Source organism: Aquila chrysaetos, chromosome 5, assembly GCF_900496995.4.
Source record: "Aquila chrysaetos chrysaetos chromosome 5, bAquChr1.4, whole genome shotgun sequence".
NCBI classification, from domain to species: Eukaryota; Metazoa; Chordata; class Aves; order Accipitriformes; family Accipitridae; genus Aquila; species Aquila chrysaetos.
The window spans coordinates 76,331,901-76,348,046 of NC_044008.1; the positions used below are offsets into that span (position 1 = coordinate 76,331,901).

Sequence of the window (16,146 nt, forward strand, 5' to 3'; positions counted from 1 at the left end):
GTGTCAAGATAAGTGTTGTCCCAATGCAACTTGTACCCACAGCCCCTTGTCTTCTCCATGTGGCTCCTTGTGAAGAGAGTGCCTCCTTCCTCTTTGTAGCTGCCCCTTAAGTACTGGTATATTGTAATGAGGTCCCCCTTGACATCGACTTAAACCATTTTAATGTGTTCAGGAGTTACAGACATGGACTGGGGTGCCAATGTCCTGAATGCTGTAGCTGTATAGGTGATATGACAATGATGCTTCCCAATGAAACAGAAAGAACAACTGCGAAGACATTTTTAAGTGTTATTTTTAAACAATGCATTATACACCAGGACATCCTTTACTACTATTACTACATCTTATTGAGCAGTTATGGTGTTGGGTGGACTTAGGAATCCATGTGCATAAGCAAGGGGATGTCTCTCCATCATGAAAATTCCCGTCCTCTCTTTTTCTCCCTTCTCTCACACTGCCGATATGGTAAAAATGAGCAAGTGTTATCTTTTACAAACGTGTCTTGCCTTAAAAGGATCTTTTTCCTTTATAAGCCAAGCAAAGCAGACATTTTTGTGGGCGCTGGGGGTGGCGGTGGGGACTTAAGCTTAACATATATGATAAATATAGAAGAAGTAGAGAAAGTATTTGGCATGTGGTAGCAACTTAGGCTAAATAAATTCCAGTGGTTACCCAAACGAAAAGTTTTTTTTTTGATAGCAAACAAAACAGACTGTAGTTGAATCTCTGAGAGCGCCTTCGACACTGAAAAGGCGGTGTTGAGAGTGAAAGGGAAGCTCATAAGTGAAATAAAAGTCTCTGAGAAATTTTGTGTCATAAAACTTAAGACAATCTTGGCTCCCTAGCTGCAGTCATCTCATCTGAATGGCTGAGTTTGCAACACTAATCGTGAGATGCCCAATCGATGTTTTTCCTCTTTTTTGGCCATAAGAAATGGCTTTCCAAGGCAGCGGGATGCTGAAATTTGTCTAACCACCGGTGCCCTGATTGTGACGCTGTCTAGACACTCATCTGACAATGGGAACGTGGTAAGACGCTCCCCTCCTCTCTCTGAAACGTGGTTGTCGCAATAGCTTTTATCTTTTGCCAAGGAGTACCTGTCTTGTACACGTGGATATTTTCGGAGTTGTTAGTCGCTGCCAGCACTGCTTGGTAAAGAGGCAAGAGCTTAAATCTGCAGAAGAGCTTTCTTGCCGTAAACTTGGAACGTGAGCGCGCAGCCCCCCGAACAGCTCCTTCCGACTCGGGGTGAAGAACGACCGCGCGTACGCGGCCTGCTGCGCGCCAGGCTTTGCTACGTCGGCTGGCCGGGTGGGCTCGCATTTGGGGGGGTCACCACGTACAGCTGCCAGGCAAGGTCCACGCACAACGAAGAAATCCGCTTTATTTCCTGAGGGGTCAGGCGACCGATCCCAACACCGGCAACCCCAGGGGAAAGCAGCAGCTGCCGGAACCGCCGGCCGCTCTCCCCTCCAGCTCCCCGCCGGCGGGACCGCCTCCCCTCCCCTCCCCTCGGCCGGGCGGGGGTCGCCGCCGCCCGCCCGTCCCGCTCCCTCCGCCAAGGCAACGGCTTGTGGCCTGGAGGCCGCGGCCCCCGCACGCTCCTTTGCCTGCCATTTGCTGCGGGTGCCGCTGGTACTGCCGGCCGCCCTCCGCACCCGGGGAACGGCAAACGCCGGGCCGCCGCGGGCAGCCGGCCCCGGCTCCGCCCGGCCGGGAGACTCGCCCGCGGCCGCCCGCCGCTGCGCTCCGCGGCGGGGCGGGGCGGGGCGCGGCCTGCAGGCAGGGGCGGCCCGGGGCCCAGCTCCGCCCCAGCCGCGCAGGGGCCGGCGCCGCGGCGGGAGGGAAGATGGCGGCGGCGGGCGGGGGGGGTGCCGTGGTGTCGGTGCTGGCCCCCAGCGGGCGGCGGGTCACGGTGCGGGTGGGGCCCGGCACGGTGCTGCTGCAGGTGGGTCCGGGGCGGGGGCGGCCGGCGGAGCGGCGAGGCGCGGCGGCAGGGCGGTGGGCCGGCTGGTAACGCCTCTCTTCTCTCCGCAGATCCTCGAGGAGGTCTGCAGGAAGCAGGGCGGCAGCCCCGGCGAGTACGGCCTGAAGTGAGTCTCACCGCGGGGCCACCTCCGCCCTGCTGGGCCGGCGGCGCGGCTCGGCCCGGCCCGGGCCCGGCTGGAGGCCGCGCCGCCGGTGGGAGAGGCCCCGCCCGCGGCTGCTCTCCCGGGCCGGGCGGCGCCGGGCCCGGCGCTGCCCAGCCGCCCGCCGCGGCGGCGGCGTCGTCGTCGTCGTCGTCGTCGGCGAGGCGCACGCCCGGTGCCCGCGGCCTTGCCCCTGGTGCCGGCGCGCTGCCGAAGGGTGTCCGGCGAGGCCTGCTCCGCCGCCGGGCCTGGGGGCCGGGCCCGGTGGGAACGCGTGGGGGCCTGGCGGGTGGGTGTCCGAAGGGGGCCCGGGGGCGCTTGGGCTGTGCCCCGAGGTCGGTCTTCGTTTTAGTTCTTGCCACAGCTACGTGGGGCTTGCGTGGTAGTGCATGAGGACGTTATTCACAGTTGTCCCTGGGGAGAGAGGGATCCACACGCTGCCGTCCAGACTGTTCTCCAGCAGAGTTACTTTGTTCAAATTGATCTCTCCCCATCCCCCCCGCGGCACGTGCCTTCACTTTTGGGACGGGTACTGAGATCCTGTGTAACCTCCACGAAGATGTCCCTCCCCACACACGCACTTCTGCTAGTTTAGAGGCCAGTAGGAGTATTCTCTCTTACCTGGTGGTTTGACCGTATACTTCGATGGTATCATAATCAAGAGGTTATTTGTCTGAGTGGCAGTAACAAAAAAGTGCTTTTTTATTTAACAGTGAACACCAGGCTTGAATATGTATTCAGTTGCTCTTTATTTCTTAAAGCCTGAGGAGGAACATATATTTGGGTATTTTAGCTGTGAGCTCTACAAACTGCAGCTTTTTTGGTATGCAGAATAATTTTTGTTGATGACTGTTTTCTCAGTTACCAGTTGCGCGCTGTTGAATTGTGCTCTATGGCTTCTAGTCAGCGTGCGGGGAATTCTCTTGCTCAATACCTGGACTTTGCATTGTTGCCAGTCCCTGAAGTGATCTGAAGGTGGCATAGGATGGTTCTGCTGTCTTCATGGGCTGTGTTCTTCTTTAGGTTTCAGAGGAGTGTGTTGGATCTCTCTTTACAGTGGAGATTTGCCAGACTGCCCAACAATGCCAAGCTGGAGATGGTGCCAGTCTCTAATAGAGTGGGAATTGGAAACACGGTATGTTCATTTTGCAATGTGACCCGATTTGTTCAGTTACCAGTTGTGCTGGATATGATCTCATCAGATCTAATGAGCAAGAGCATGATTAGGTTTGGCCAATGCTTGAGTGGAAGACCACCCAAAGACTGGTTGAGGTGTGGTGGAAAATGATAATTTAGTAGCTGGAAGTTTTTGCTTACAGTCTGTATGATGGTGGAGTTCCAGCTGTGTGCCGGGGGATAGGGAGGTCTTTTGGGAAGCTGAAAAACTGGTAGTCATGAATGTATAGGAAGTTAAACATCACTGATGACTTTGCTCAGCGGTTGAGCTACTAACTCAATTCCCTTTCCTAATTTCTATTTCAGTTGCTGTTGTCTGCCTCTGGATTTTGACTAAATCTCAGATTCTTACAGGAGTCTCTTTTGCTTCTTTCCCAGCATTGCTGTTCACGGTGTGTTCACGCAGCTTTAGAATTTTTTGTGATGTGTGCTGTGTTTAGTAGTTAGCAGAATGTCCCCATTTAGTACAATTTGCAAAGGGCTTATGGATGCCGTGTTCTGTAGGAATTATTGTCACGTTTAAGAGATTTAAAACTCTTTTATGGGTGTCGTCATAACAGCTGGAGGCATAATTTTTAAAACGATCCATAGGTGTTAATGAGCGTAAACATTTTATGTGGTAAATATGGTGTATGATCTTATTTAAGTAGCCTGGGAATGAAAATTTGTCTATCACTAACAGTCGTCTCTCTTCTTACTGGCTTCTTCATATGCAGTTTCTCAACTTTTCTGAAAGTTTGAAGTCTATTAGTGCTAATCTCTTTATGTCTGTCTGCCAAATTGTGTTAGTGGTATTTTGTTATAGGCAGTTGCCTTAGCTGTCACAAAGATAAACTGATACATATGTTGAAAAGTGAACTTTATAGTGTGAGAAGGTTTTGGAATCTCTGCTCTAGTTCACTGTGGGTGTGCAGCGTAGTTTTGGGGGTCACCAATGTCCACATTTTTCTCTGTAAAACCTCCATGTACTTTGTTTTGGCACTAATGTTTTCTTTCTGACTTTGTGGTAGAAGGAAGTTTGTGCTCCAAATGACGCATTTAGTTAAAAAAACAGCACAAGCTGGTAGCATCTGCTTAAAGTTTTCAGTTAAAAAACATTGTGATGGCATGGAGTTCATCTTCCAGAGGAAAGTGGTTCTATTAAAATGGTACAGTGATGACTTTATCTGACATTTACATCCAGTTTGGGAGGTATTGTACTGAAGGAAAGCCGTGGTTTTTATTTTTTTTTTTTTTCCCATGAAGATATATGTAGTATATCAGAAAGGGTGAGAAGGATGGTGCACTCTAGAAGAGGGGTTGCAGCATGGAATCACTACTTTAGATCACAAAAGAGAAGAACTAATGCAAGTTTAAGTTGTTACTGTTTAGTTGTATTTCAACAGAAGAATCTACAGAAGTGAGGCTTCCCTTGGAGTGCTCATTGCTATTTTATGGAGCTGAGAAGATTACAGCAAATACGCTTGTGAAGAGTGCAGTCTAAACAGAGTTGCTGTCTCATAAACTAAGAGCAGAGATTTCACTTGGAAGAATTTTACAGACAGTATAAAAACATACTTTGTACAGAACAATTGACCAAGAAAATTCCCTGCCACAGGGAACTAGTGTCAAACACTGTAGGAAGTTTAAAACAGCCGAAAAACTGTGACTAGAACTGACACTAGTATTATGCCCTGATATAGTGGCAGTTGAGATATGGACTCAGTCATGCAGGCCAGCTGCAGTAATGTTGGGATGAATTTGGTTCTGTGCCTTTTGTTACTGTCTCTTTTATTGAGATAATGTGCGTGGAAGTAGGTGTACTTTCCTGTGGTATGTTGGCAGCAGTTACCCCTAGAGACAGAATACAGGTTTCAATAAATCATGAGTTTGTTCAGCAAATCTGGTATTTTTAAAATAGAATGCTTTTGGATTTGCCTTCGCATGTAAAAATCATTGATTGTAAGGCAGTTCTTTAGTGAAAAAATGAACAAACTCCCCTTGTGATGGCAGGTGATCTAGGGGTACCATCAGTACAGTTCTAGTGTTAAAAGTTGTTAGCCTTTTGTTTATATGTTTGTAAACTTAGAAGATAATTGGCGCTGGTCTCTCTATTATTCTATATAGGGCCTGTTTTTTTTTAAAAGACTTTTCTAATTGACTGAATAGGACTTTCGTGACATGCTTAGCTTTGAACTGTTGCCCAAAAACTGATGCAACTGGTAGTCTGAATTTCTGGGCTGGATTCTTATAGAATGGTGATGTCAGCTGTCATCACTCTGCTATAGCTGAGAATAATCTAAGGCTTGTCTCCATCATGGAGAAACCAGGAGGTTGTGTTAGTGGTGGGATGAAATGACTTCATTCTGTTGGCTAGTTGTTGATGATGCCACTGTTCCCTTTATCTAGAAAAATTCCTGTCTCCAGCAGATCACAATTTGCAGTCCTGCAAGGACTGGTAGGAGCCGAGACAGACGACAAACATATTCCTCCAAGGAAATCACAGTCGATTGCTGGAGTGTGTGGTGTCTATTTTTTTCCCATCTCCCCCTGCCCCCCAACCCCATGCTTGCACACACATCTCGCACTCTCACAGAGAGGATGCACTGATATTGTTGGTAGGGACACATGAAAACACAGAATGAAAGAAAGCTTCTCTTGATGCCCTAGGCTTATGTCCTTCTCAGGCTTTTGAATAAGGGCAATTTCTGTGGGCTTCAGAAAGGCATAGTTAACTAGAGACACTAGGTGCCATCTAATAGGGACTTTTTTCACTTTTCTTTAGACGGGTGAGCTAATTGGGAAAACTTAGAGTTAGACATTTTGAAAAAGAAGGCTGAATATTCTCTAGAAGGTAAACATAACACCTGAAATGCTCTGCCATTCTCCATGTTTTGGTCAGCTGCTAGATTTTTTCCTTGGGACCATCAGGAGGTTGAAGTTTTTCAGGACTGTCCTTAGTGTGCATTCATTTTAGAAATGCCTTGGATTTTTTTTTTTTTTTTTTGCGGGGAAGGGTGGAGGGGAGCAATTCTCTGAAGAATATGTAGGATCTGCATGAGCACCTGCTAACGAACATGAATGTTCACGTTCCCAGTTGGAAAAGGCCTGTTGGAATAGGTAGCTAGCTGTCCTTTGCCTTTTTTGGAAGGTGTTTAAGAACTTGATAACTGACCATCCGGAATGATTTTTGAGATTTTTTACTAATTCATTCTTAAATTGTATGTCAAAATTTGGTGGTTAGGAAGCATTAGTTAATTGCAAGTTACACATGTAGTCCCTTTGGGCTGATAACAGTTAGGTCTTCAATAATTCAAAGATAGATTTGTACCATGTTCGTTGTTTCTCTGTGTGGATGTGCAAGTATACTGTTTGTTCTGCCCCAGGGGAGTTGTTCTGCAAATTGATGCTTAAGTCAACAGAGTTCTGTGTTGGTGGTGTAGTTTATGCAGCTGCATCAATCCTGTCTGGGTTATTGGAATTAATTTTATATAGCTGTGAAGACCCTTGCTGTAAAGTTTCAGGTAGCGTAAAACAGAACATCTCAGTTGTTTGTGATGACACGTTATTTGGGATGCTTGCATTCTCTGAATATGTTTCAGCTCAGGATATGGCAGGGAAGAGGGGCCCAGGAAAGCTGGTTAATATTCAAAGATCACCTCTTCCACGCTCAAGAGTGGTGTATTCCAGTGAACAGGAAGTCAGGCAAAAATGCCAGAATGCCTGCATGGATGAACAAGGAGCTCCTGCCCAAACTCAAACACAAAGAGGAAGCATACAGAGAGTAAAAGCAAGGATGGGTAACCTGGGAGGAATAGAGAAACCTCGTCCAAGCATCCAGGGGTGAAGTTAGGAAAGCTTAAGCCCAGCTGGAATTGAATCTGGCCGGGGACAGCAAAGACAACAAAAAGGGCTTCTTTAAGTACATCGGTGACAAAAGGAAGGCTAGGAAAAGTGTGGGCCCATAGCTCAACAAGGCAGGGGAATTGGTTACATGGGACATGGAGGAGCCTGAATGCCTCTTTGCCTCACTCTTTACTAGCAAAACTGGCCTTCAGGAATCCCAAGTCCCAGAGACGAGGGGGAAGGGCTGGAGCAAGGAGGATGTACCCTTGGTGAAAGAGGATCAGGTCAGGGAATACTTGAGCAATCTGAACACATATAAGTCCATGGGCCCTGATGGGATGCACCCATGAGTGATGAGGGAGCTGGTAGACGTCACTGCAAGGCTACTCTTGATAGTCTTTGATTGATCATGGTAAATGGGAGAAGTGCCTAAAGACTGGAGGAAAGCAAATGTCACTCCTGTCTTCAAGAAGGGCAAGAAGGAGGACACAGGGAACTACAGGTGGGTCAGCCTCACCTTGATCCCTGGGAACGTAATGGAGCAGCTAATCCTGGAAGCCATTTCCAGGCACATGAACAACAGGAAAATCATCAGGAGTAACCAGCAAGGGTTCACCAAGTTTGAGTCATGCTTGACCAACATGATAAGCTTCTATGATAAAATGGCTGGCCTGGTAGGTGAGGGGAGAGCAGTGGATATTGTCTACCTGGACTTCAGTAAGGCCCTTGACACTGTCTCATAAGGTCCTCATATATAATACTCATATTCATAGCAGAATAGAACTATTCTAAATATTAACTTCTAAAATAATCATTTGAATACCCCTCTGCATTTTTAACTAATGTAATCCTTTGCAGCAGGTGTTTAGAAGGAAGTGATGGGTTTTTGGATAGCAGGTCCTAGAGATCATTGAAGTATTAAAAAAAGTTGTGAAGAAAAAAAAGTTTTAATTCAATTTTCACATTAATTCAGTGTATTTTTCCCCTAGGTTCGGATTGCATTACAATTAGATGATGGCTCCCGTTTACAAGACACCTTTCTCTGTCAACAGACTTTGTGGGAACTTCTCAACCATTTTGCCAAGATCAGGTGAGCAATGCAGTGAGAAAATACGTGTTTGGATGGATCTCTGCATGACAGTAGTTAGTTGTTGTTATGGTGATCCAGCTAAATACTGCAGATCTGTAGAATTTGCATTTATTTGACTGTGTTTTTCCCTTACAACACAGACGTTTGCCTTTTCCTTGCTCTTTCAGATTTGACACTCCATAGTTTTCATTATTATTTTTTAATCCTAGAGTAGCACTCCTGGTTCAGGGCATAAATTGGTACCAAACTGCTAAGGCTAGGAAGAAACTATACTTGGATATATTGCCATGCCTGTCTTTTACACAAACTTGTTTGAAGTCAAGTTACTGCCAGAGTTGAGATGGTAGCCTAGATTATCTTGATCACCAATATTTCTGTGCTGCGGTTCCATGTGATGGAGGGGTTTCTTTCTTAAGCAAGTTGCTATTGCTTTTGAGTCTTGCTGTTGTGCAAGTTCTTCAAGGAATTCTGGAGCTCTTGGCAGACTAATGTGGAATCTTCAAAAGACTGATCAGATCCTGTTTAAATGGAAGAATTTCTTGTCCTACATTTATTGAATATATACATGGGTTAGAAATCTTATTATTTGAGTCCAGTATACATTCAGTGCTTTCTTTTGTCTTTAGTTTTGACTTAAAAATACTATATTGTTTTGAAATGTCAAGCTAATAAACTTTTCTCCAAAGACAGTTCTTTTGTCATGACTTGGAAGATGAAGCCTTGAAGCTGTGACAGCCATTCTATTCTGAACAGAATTTCCAAATTTCATTTTTTCTGTCGTAGTTGGCTTTACCTTTCTCTTGATAAAATATTTTTTTTAAGATCCTGTATTCCTGGCTTGTTCTTTCTCTTACATTCCTCGCCTTCTGCTAGTTGCTCTGTTGCATTTGAATCTCTTGCTCATCTCTACAGATGCTGTGCTATGGTATTGTGCAAATAGGAACTATTTTTGTTAATTTCTCAAACCAATTCAATACTCCTCTGAGGAGACAGTAGCTTTCTGTGTCAAAACTTTTGAAGTCTTATCCTGGTTTCAGCTGGGATAGAGTTAATTTTCTTCCTAGTAGCTGATACAGTGCTGTGTTTTGGATTTAGTATGAGAATAATCTTGGTGACACACTGATGTTTTAGTTGTAGCTAAGTAGTGCTTATCCTAAGTCAAGGACTTTTCAGTTTCCCATGCACTGCCAGCGAGGAGGTGTACAAGAAGCCGTGAGGGAGCAGGGCCAGGACAGCTGACCTGAACTAGCCAAAGGGATATTCCATACCATAGGGCATCATGCTCCCTGACTGGCCCATAACAAGATCAAAGAAGTGACCAGTGCTGGCCCAAGGGAGGGAGTTTGGATCAGTGGCATCTTCTGTGTAGCAGTAAGGGATTGAACAGTTAGTGCTCACTTCCTGCTCTCCTATCTAACTCCTCTCATACTATTTGTGCAGTTTTGTGGGGAATTGGCTTAAGTAGCTGATTCAGCTGAAAAATGGTATTTTCCCTACGTTATCTTTCAGGTGGGTAAGTTTCCTAACCCATTTAAAGGTTGTCTCTCATAGGCAGTTATGACAATACATGTAGCTTGTCTGGAAGCAAGGATCCTAAAGGAAGCAGCAGCAGATGGGTAGGAATGGTGTATGTCAGTTTTTCTACTCAACATGTTGTGTCATCAAACCATAATTTGAGGAAATGCTTGAGGTAGTCTAGTGACTCTAAAGTGATATAAATGAGTCTTACTTATTGTTCTCTTTTCATATTTAATGGTCAGGGACCAGGTCTACACTGTGGCATTTAATTTTAAGTCAAAAGGGACAGTCTTCACATAAATGCTAGAGAGAAAAGAATTCTTTTTCTTTTGATTGAGGAAAAAGGTAGGCAAGAAAAGCCAGGTATAATTTTCCTGGGTGTTTTAAGGCCCCTCTTGTACCTTACTACATACTTTGTGCCCTCTGGGAGGAGAAGAGTGCCTGTTGCAGTTTGGGAACTGCTAGACTGGTAGGGGTGGTAATTATGGACGGTGACAAATAGTCTTTGTGTGGCTTTCTCACACATTAGTTGGTTATTTCTTTGGTTTAAATTTTGAGCTTCTTATATAATTTTGCTCCTTTGGAGTGGTTTTATTTGTTACAGGTTATTGTAATACTAATAGTTAATCTACATGCTGCTCTTTTTAAGCTTCTAACTGCTACAGTGTGCTAAGCATTATTAACTTCAGTTCATAAGACACAGCTGTTCTTTTCTGCCCTCTGGAAGCTGAGCTCAGATGTTTGGATGGACTTTGCAAACTTTTGATTAAGTTCAACAAGCAGCAAAGATGCTGTGTGTGACTTAATCACAAAACAAGCTGGATCTATAGCCATCCATACAGATTTCATGGGCTGTGCTGCTTTTCAGTGTGTATTGACTCAGTTGACTAACTAGTCAGCTAGTTGTTGACTTTTGCTGAATCCTTCCTTTGACTTTCCAACTGGAGACGTTTTCCTGGAATGCTCAGCTGCTCTAAGTGCGTGAGGGGAAGTATTCTAAATCCACTGGAATTTCCCCCGGGTTTCCAGCGTCCATCTTGGCTAATTGGGTCTGAAGAAGGTCTGGAAGCTATTGTAAGGCTGCTCCTCCTCTCAGCGTGCGGCAGTCCTTGCACAAGATGTTTACAGGCCCTGTCAGATCACTACATGAAGGAATCTAATCTGCTTGCCGTTCCCCTTCTGAAGAACAGCACATCAAAGAAATGACAGTGTGTTTGATGTGTGTGCTTGCCTCAGTGAATGCATGTAACGGATTAACAGCAGCTGGAGGAGGAGCCTGCTGGCTTCCAAGAGTTATACAAAAATAAGTCTCTGGGGGATCTTTGCTTGGAGTCTGTTCTGCAGAGACTGGTTGAGGGCACAAGCATTGTATGCCCTTTTAGCATGAGGCTTGGGAGAACTGTTGCTTTTCTGTCTCCCACTCTTGCCTGTCTGGCAGCTTCAGCAGCTTTGTAGACTCTTTTACATAGAAAGATTGCAGTCTTGGCACTTGAAGACAGTTTTGACAATAACTATGACTCTTTGCTCCTTTTGTGGTATCATTCATTAAGTTCAGATATTTTCCATACATTTTTAGAAGACTCTTCAATCCAAAGAGTTGCTTGGATTGAAGTGGAAAGCAGTTTTGGAAAGGTGAATGAAACTAGGTTGTGTAAGCCAGATTAGTTTCCTCTCTTATGGGTCTATGTGGTGAGGATGTGTATTCCATTGTGCCTTGGCTTCTCTCCCCCTAAATGGTGATCATCCACCTTTCTTGGTAGATGGGCAACACGAGGTTCAAGCTTTTATTCATCTAGGCTGTTTCGTCTGCATTTTCTGTGATTCTATACTGTTTCCTCCATGTCTCAGCAGTCCTTTATCTTTTGTGCACTTTTATTGAGGATTCCTGTAGGGATACAGCTGATCCTGACTGGAAGCAAAAACCTGTGAAAATATGGTAGGGATGACTAGCTCACCTGGATTATCTGGAAAATCTGAGCACACATGGCCTGCTATGGTGTGCTAAAGGTAGTCTCTTAGGTGCTATTTTGTTCCAATTGTCGAGTCAAGAGGCGAGTTTTTTTTTTTTTTTTTTTGCCTTTCCGCATCAAGCATTGGCCTTTGGAACTTACTCAGTTACTGCTGCGAAAGGAGCGAGGGAGGTCGGAGCCTCGGTCTCAAATCACAAGGTTATGCTCATTCTGTATTAGGAACTTAATCTCTTGATTCCTGCAGAGCATTGTATATGGCTTTCTGTTCTTGACACAGAATAGCTAATTGTAGAACCACAAATGGTGGCAGACCTACTCTAGTGTTGTTTTGGTTGTTCGTCTTGAGTTAGAAAGTTAACTGTGTTTCGTAATCTGAAGCTTGAATGTAATAGTTTGGATGCTCTGGGTGTGGGTTGCTTTCTGCACAACAGGATTTGGTGTGGTGGCTGGGAGAAGTGTTCTGAAAGAATGATACCTCAGGACTATAAACCCCTTGTGATATGTTGCAGCTGGTGTGGAAGTAGTTCTCAGCCCCTGACTTCCCTAAACGAGACCCGACCCTCAGGACTGGTTTTACAGGTTACTCTGTTTGGATTTGCTAACTCTATCTAGTGGAGCTTCTCAGTTTCATTGTGACTCACCTTGTCCCATATCACCATGCTGTTGCATGCTTTATTTAGAAAGGCTTAAGTTTTAACCTTTAGATCAAGAAGGGAGATAGACTGCTACAATTAAAACCAAACATAAGTCTTAGTTCTGGTCTGTACTTAAGAGGTTTGCTCCCCCCACATCCTCCAGCTGGCAATCTTTGATGTGCTCTTGCTCTTGAGGATTACTCAAGGATTGAGTATCATAATTTTCCAGGTGGCACTCTCAATCCTGAGTGACTTCTGGTTCCAGCTATTTCACTGACATTTCCTTGAAGCTGAGTTTTGAGTGTAAATGTAAATATCCTTGATGAATTCTCCTGGAACTTAATGGCTATTTCCCTTCATTTTCTACTCTGTGTTGGCTGCTTGACTCCTTCCCTGTTCAGTTTGTTTTGTCACTTTGTGCTGGGCTAAATAGATTCATGTTACAATATTATGTAAGACGTTGATTGTATGTATATTCTTCTAAGCTGCTCATCTGTGACGTGTTTTGGACATAATAGACTACATAAGATAATATTGGCAAAGCTATTGTTAATTAACTTTGAACATTACGATGATACTTAAGATTACTGGAACTGCTGCACTGAAAGTAGTAAGACGCATTTGACTATGCAGACTCTTGTCTTCTGCTGTGCAAGCAGATTGCTAAAGTGCTAAGGGCTATTTTCTTTCCTTCTTATCTGAACAGAAAACTTTATTCCTGTCTTAAGGTGGTCTCTCCATAAAGGTTTGGTTTATTGCATGCCTATTTGTGGACTTACCAGCTATGAAGTAGAAGCCTTTCTAACAGCAGTAGTCAGTGTGGCCACAGCACAGACATACTATGTAATGTACATAGTCACTTCAGAATTAGATGCTCGGTTGACTGAATGGATTTTAACTACTACTTAAGGGATCCTTAAGGGATCCCCTGGAGATAACTTTGTGTCTGGTAATATTGCATCCCAAAATACATATTACACGATGCTGAAGGCAGGATGTTTTAAGTAGTGGAACTGTGTTCATTAAACTCCTTTCCGGGAAAAGTCAGAATGAACCCAGCCTTGATCACTGACATCCTTTTCTTATAGTCATTCCCTGTTCCATCGTCCAGGTATGACGCTCACTAATTAAAGCATAAGATAGAGAATGAGTCCCTGGTGTACAAATGATAGGTGTAAGTGATGCACTAGATAGCAGCAGTCTGAGTTCCTGCTTAAATTTTGTGACACTTGGACACCAAGTTGATGAACGTTGTGCAAATATGTTTAGGAGAATGTGTGGCTATGACTGCTACTGCAGAATTACAAACAATGCAGGAAAGTGATTGGAGTAGAAATATCTTTCCAAAACTTCTAATTTCCAGTGAGAAATACTGGATTTTTTTTCAGGCTGCCAGGGTTCTGCAGGTTTTGTTTTTTTTCTGTGAAGTTCAGTGCAGAGGCTAGAATCCGGTGACTTAAGAGGCAGTTAAGTGCAAGTGTTCACATAACCCTGTAAGTCAGTCATTTGCAAAGCTCCTCATGAGTTCAGTAGTCAACACCAGCATAAAAGGGCATAAAATGACAAGTTGACTCAAGGAACTAGCTTCAGCCTCTTTTATTCAGAGGCCTCAGGAGATGAGCAAGGATGTGTCACTTTACTGGGCTGTCAGGTGGATTTCATTAGCTGATTTGCAGAGAAGAGGTTTCTCTTCCAGTCACAGGTGATGGGTGATTGTTTCCTGGTGGGGTGAGGCACAGGGGAAAGCCATTTCCCCTGCCTACCCCCACCCCCGCCCCAGACTCCAGAGAGCACTAAGATCAAGGGAGTTTACCATGAGGAAGAATTTCAGCTGTTTTGCTTTTGATGATAAAACAGCTGTTGCAGTGCAGATGGTATATACATCTCCCTTACCAAGGGATGTCCTGGTGCAATTGCAATGTCAGAGAGCTCAGGACAGAATGGGCTAACAAGAACTACTGGGGTGTTATGGAGAAGGATAAATCTCATCAGTTCCAACCTTCTCACCTTTTGTTTTGTAGTTTCTCCTGCTAAGTTAGGCTGAAACTTTTGAATTTAAAACTTTTGAAAAAAATGCTGTGAGAATTCAGTCAGTTATCTTCCGAACCACCACTGTCTCAGGATGGACAGTGTTCTCCTGGTCACCTTTTGCCATTGGTGTGCTTTGGCGGGGAGAAGCAACCTATTCTTCTCCTTAATCTCATGTTTTACCACATTCTCAGCTGATTTCAGTTTGAGTTTCACTTTGACTGCTGAAGGGGAGACCAACATGAAAGAGAATTTCTTCTGCTTTTGAATCTAATTCTCTCACTGATTTCAGTGCTTCAGTGTAATGTACTGGTTAATTCTTTAAGGCTTTTTACTTTTCTACAGACATCTGAGGTTTCCTTGCTAAAAGTGTTAGTCCCTTCCCCCCCCGCCCCCATTAAGAACACCCTGTTTGTAGGGTTTTCCACAAATATTGTCTTTTGAAATTGCTTGATCTTGGATGGATGAGAACTGAGACTTGCTGTGACAGGCAGTGATTGTCTTTTCCCAGTCCATCCTCTGTGTTTGATCAAGTGCATATGTAATAAAGCTTCTCTTTCAGAATTGCTTATCTAGAGGAAAGTGGGAAGAGTAGCATCTTGTCAAGAGCAGCATCTTACTGTTTTTTCCCCTTCTCTATATGTCTTCCTATGCAGATGGTCTGTCAGCAGTTTGCATCATTGCTAGTATGTGTCCTACCTCACTGAAATGCTTAAATGTGGGTTGATCTTCACTTTGTCTACTGTGGCAGCCTTTCCTTTGGCTTCGTTTTGTCCCTGGTCTCCAGAATCTGAAAGCTTCTGCTGTTTGTTTTTGGTTTTTTTTTTTTCTTTCCTTTTTTAATCTGTCTGATACTAAGACAAATTCTTCATCATCGGATTATTTGCTTTAGAGCAGTATTTCATTCTGTTTGGTGCTATGCATACATGGAAAGAAACTGACCTGTTCGCCAAGGAAAGTACAGTCCAAACTGTAATAACTATTTAACTTAGATATGGGGTTAAAAAGACCAAGTATTATTAAGTCGTGTTCCAGGTCGGGTACTGAGACACATGAAGAATGTTGTGCTCAAATTTATCTAGTAAGATCAACTAATTTCAGAATTAACTTTAATTATTTCTCCTTTGTTTTTAAACTTGCAGGGGCTGTGTTTAAGTAACAGTGAATGCATTGGAGCAAATTCTTTACCTAATGTCTAATACTGATTCTGTGAACTGTGTCATGATTGTTGCTGGAGAAACATGGAGGAGAGTGTTGCTATCTAATTTTACTTCTTACTGTTGCTCTACATTGGTTTGGAGGGGGTAGACTGTTCTACAGATACTGCAGTATTCTGCTTTTTATTGCAGGGAGCTTATGGAACAGCATGGTGAATTCTCTCCAGTCTGTATTTACATGAGAGATGAGGTAAGTCAGCAAAGTCTTCTTAACAGTCTCTTTTCCTTCTGTCCCTAAAAAATAAGAAAAACTCAGCTCTGCTTTCCAACCTGGAGAGTGTTTCTTTTGAACTTTCTTGAGAGGGGAAGTAGAAAAATGTTGGTCTTTTCAAAGCATGACGTGTCTGTATGGAAAAAAGCTCTTTTGGAACGTAACCCTGGGCCGTTTAGACCTCTGAGCCCATAAAATGAGCTCAATGACCTGTTTGTGTTTTTCTTTCCAACTTCTTTTAAAGCTCGAGTCAAAACAGTGGTTTCATTTTAATAAATATTTGCTTTTCTCTGTGTTTTGATCTTTTGCTATTAATGTTTTGTTTAATATTTTGTATGTGCGTATTA

At 44.1% G+C, this 16,146-nt stretch overlaps 1 protein-coding gene across 8 annotated transcripts in view; it reads left to right on the plus strand.

Moving 5' to 3' along the window:
• The first annotated feature begins 1,831 nt into the window (after window positions 1–1,831).
• The window catches only part of ASPSCR1 (ASPSCR1 tether for SLC2A4, UBX domain containing), a 50,255-nt gene continuing 35,940 nt past the window's right edge, over window positions 1,832–16,146 (plus strand). For 5 of the 8 annotated variants that reach the window (XR_005932347.1, XR_005932348.1, XM_041123345.1 and 2 more), the window contains exons 1-5: window positions 1,832–1,948; window positions 2,038–2,093; window positions 3,153–3,264; window positions 8,120–8,220; window positions 15,721–15,778. Coding sequence is in view for 6 of the 8 variants with exons in the window: in XM_041123345.1 (XP_040979279.1) it covers window positions 1,850–1,948; window positions 2,038–2,093; window positions 3,153–3,264; window positions 8,120–8,220; window positions 15,721–15,778 (426 nt within the window). In the remaining 2 variants the exon portion in view is untranslated. Of the gene's footprint in view, window positions 1,949–2,037; window positions 2,094–2,402; window positions 2,731–3,152; window positions 3,265–8,119; window positions 8,221–15,720; window positions 15,779–16,146 lie in introns of those variants that run through there. The other 3 variants (XM_030013000.2, XM_030013001.2, XM_041123343.1) reach the window with 3 other exon arrangements.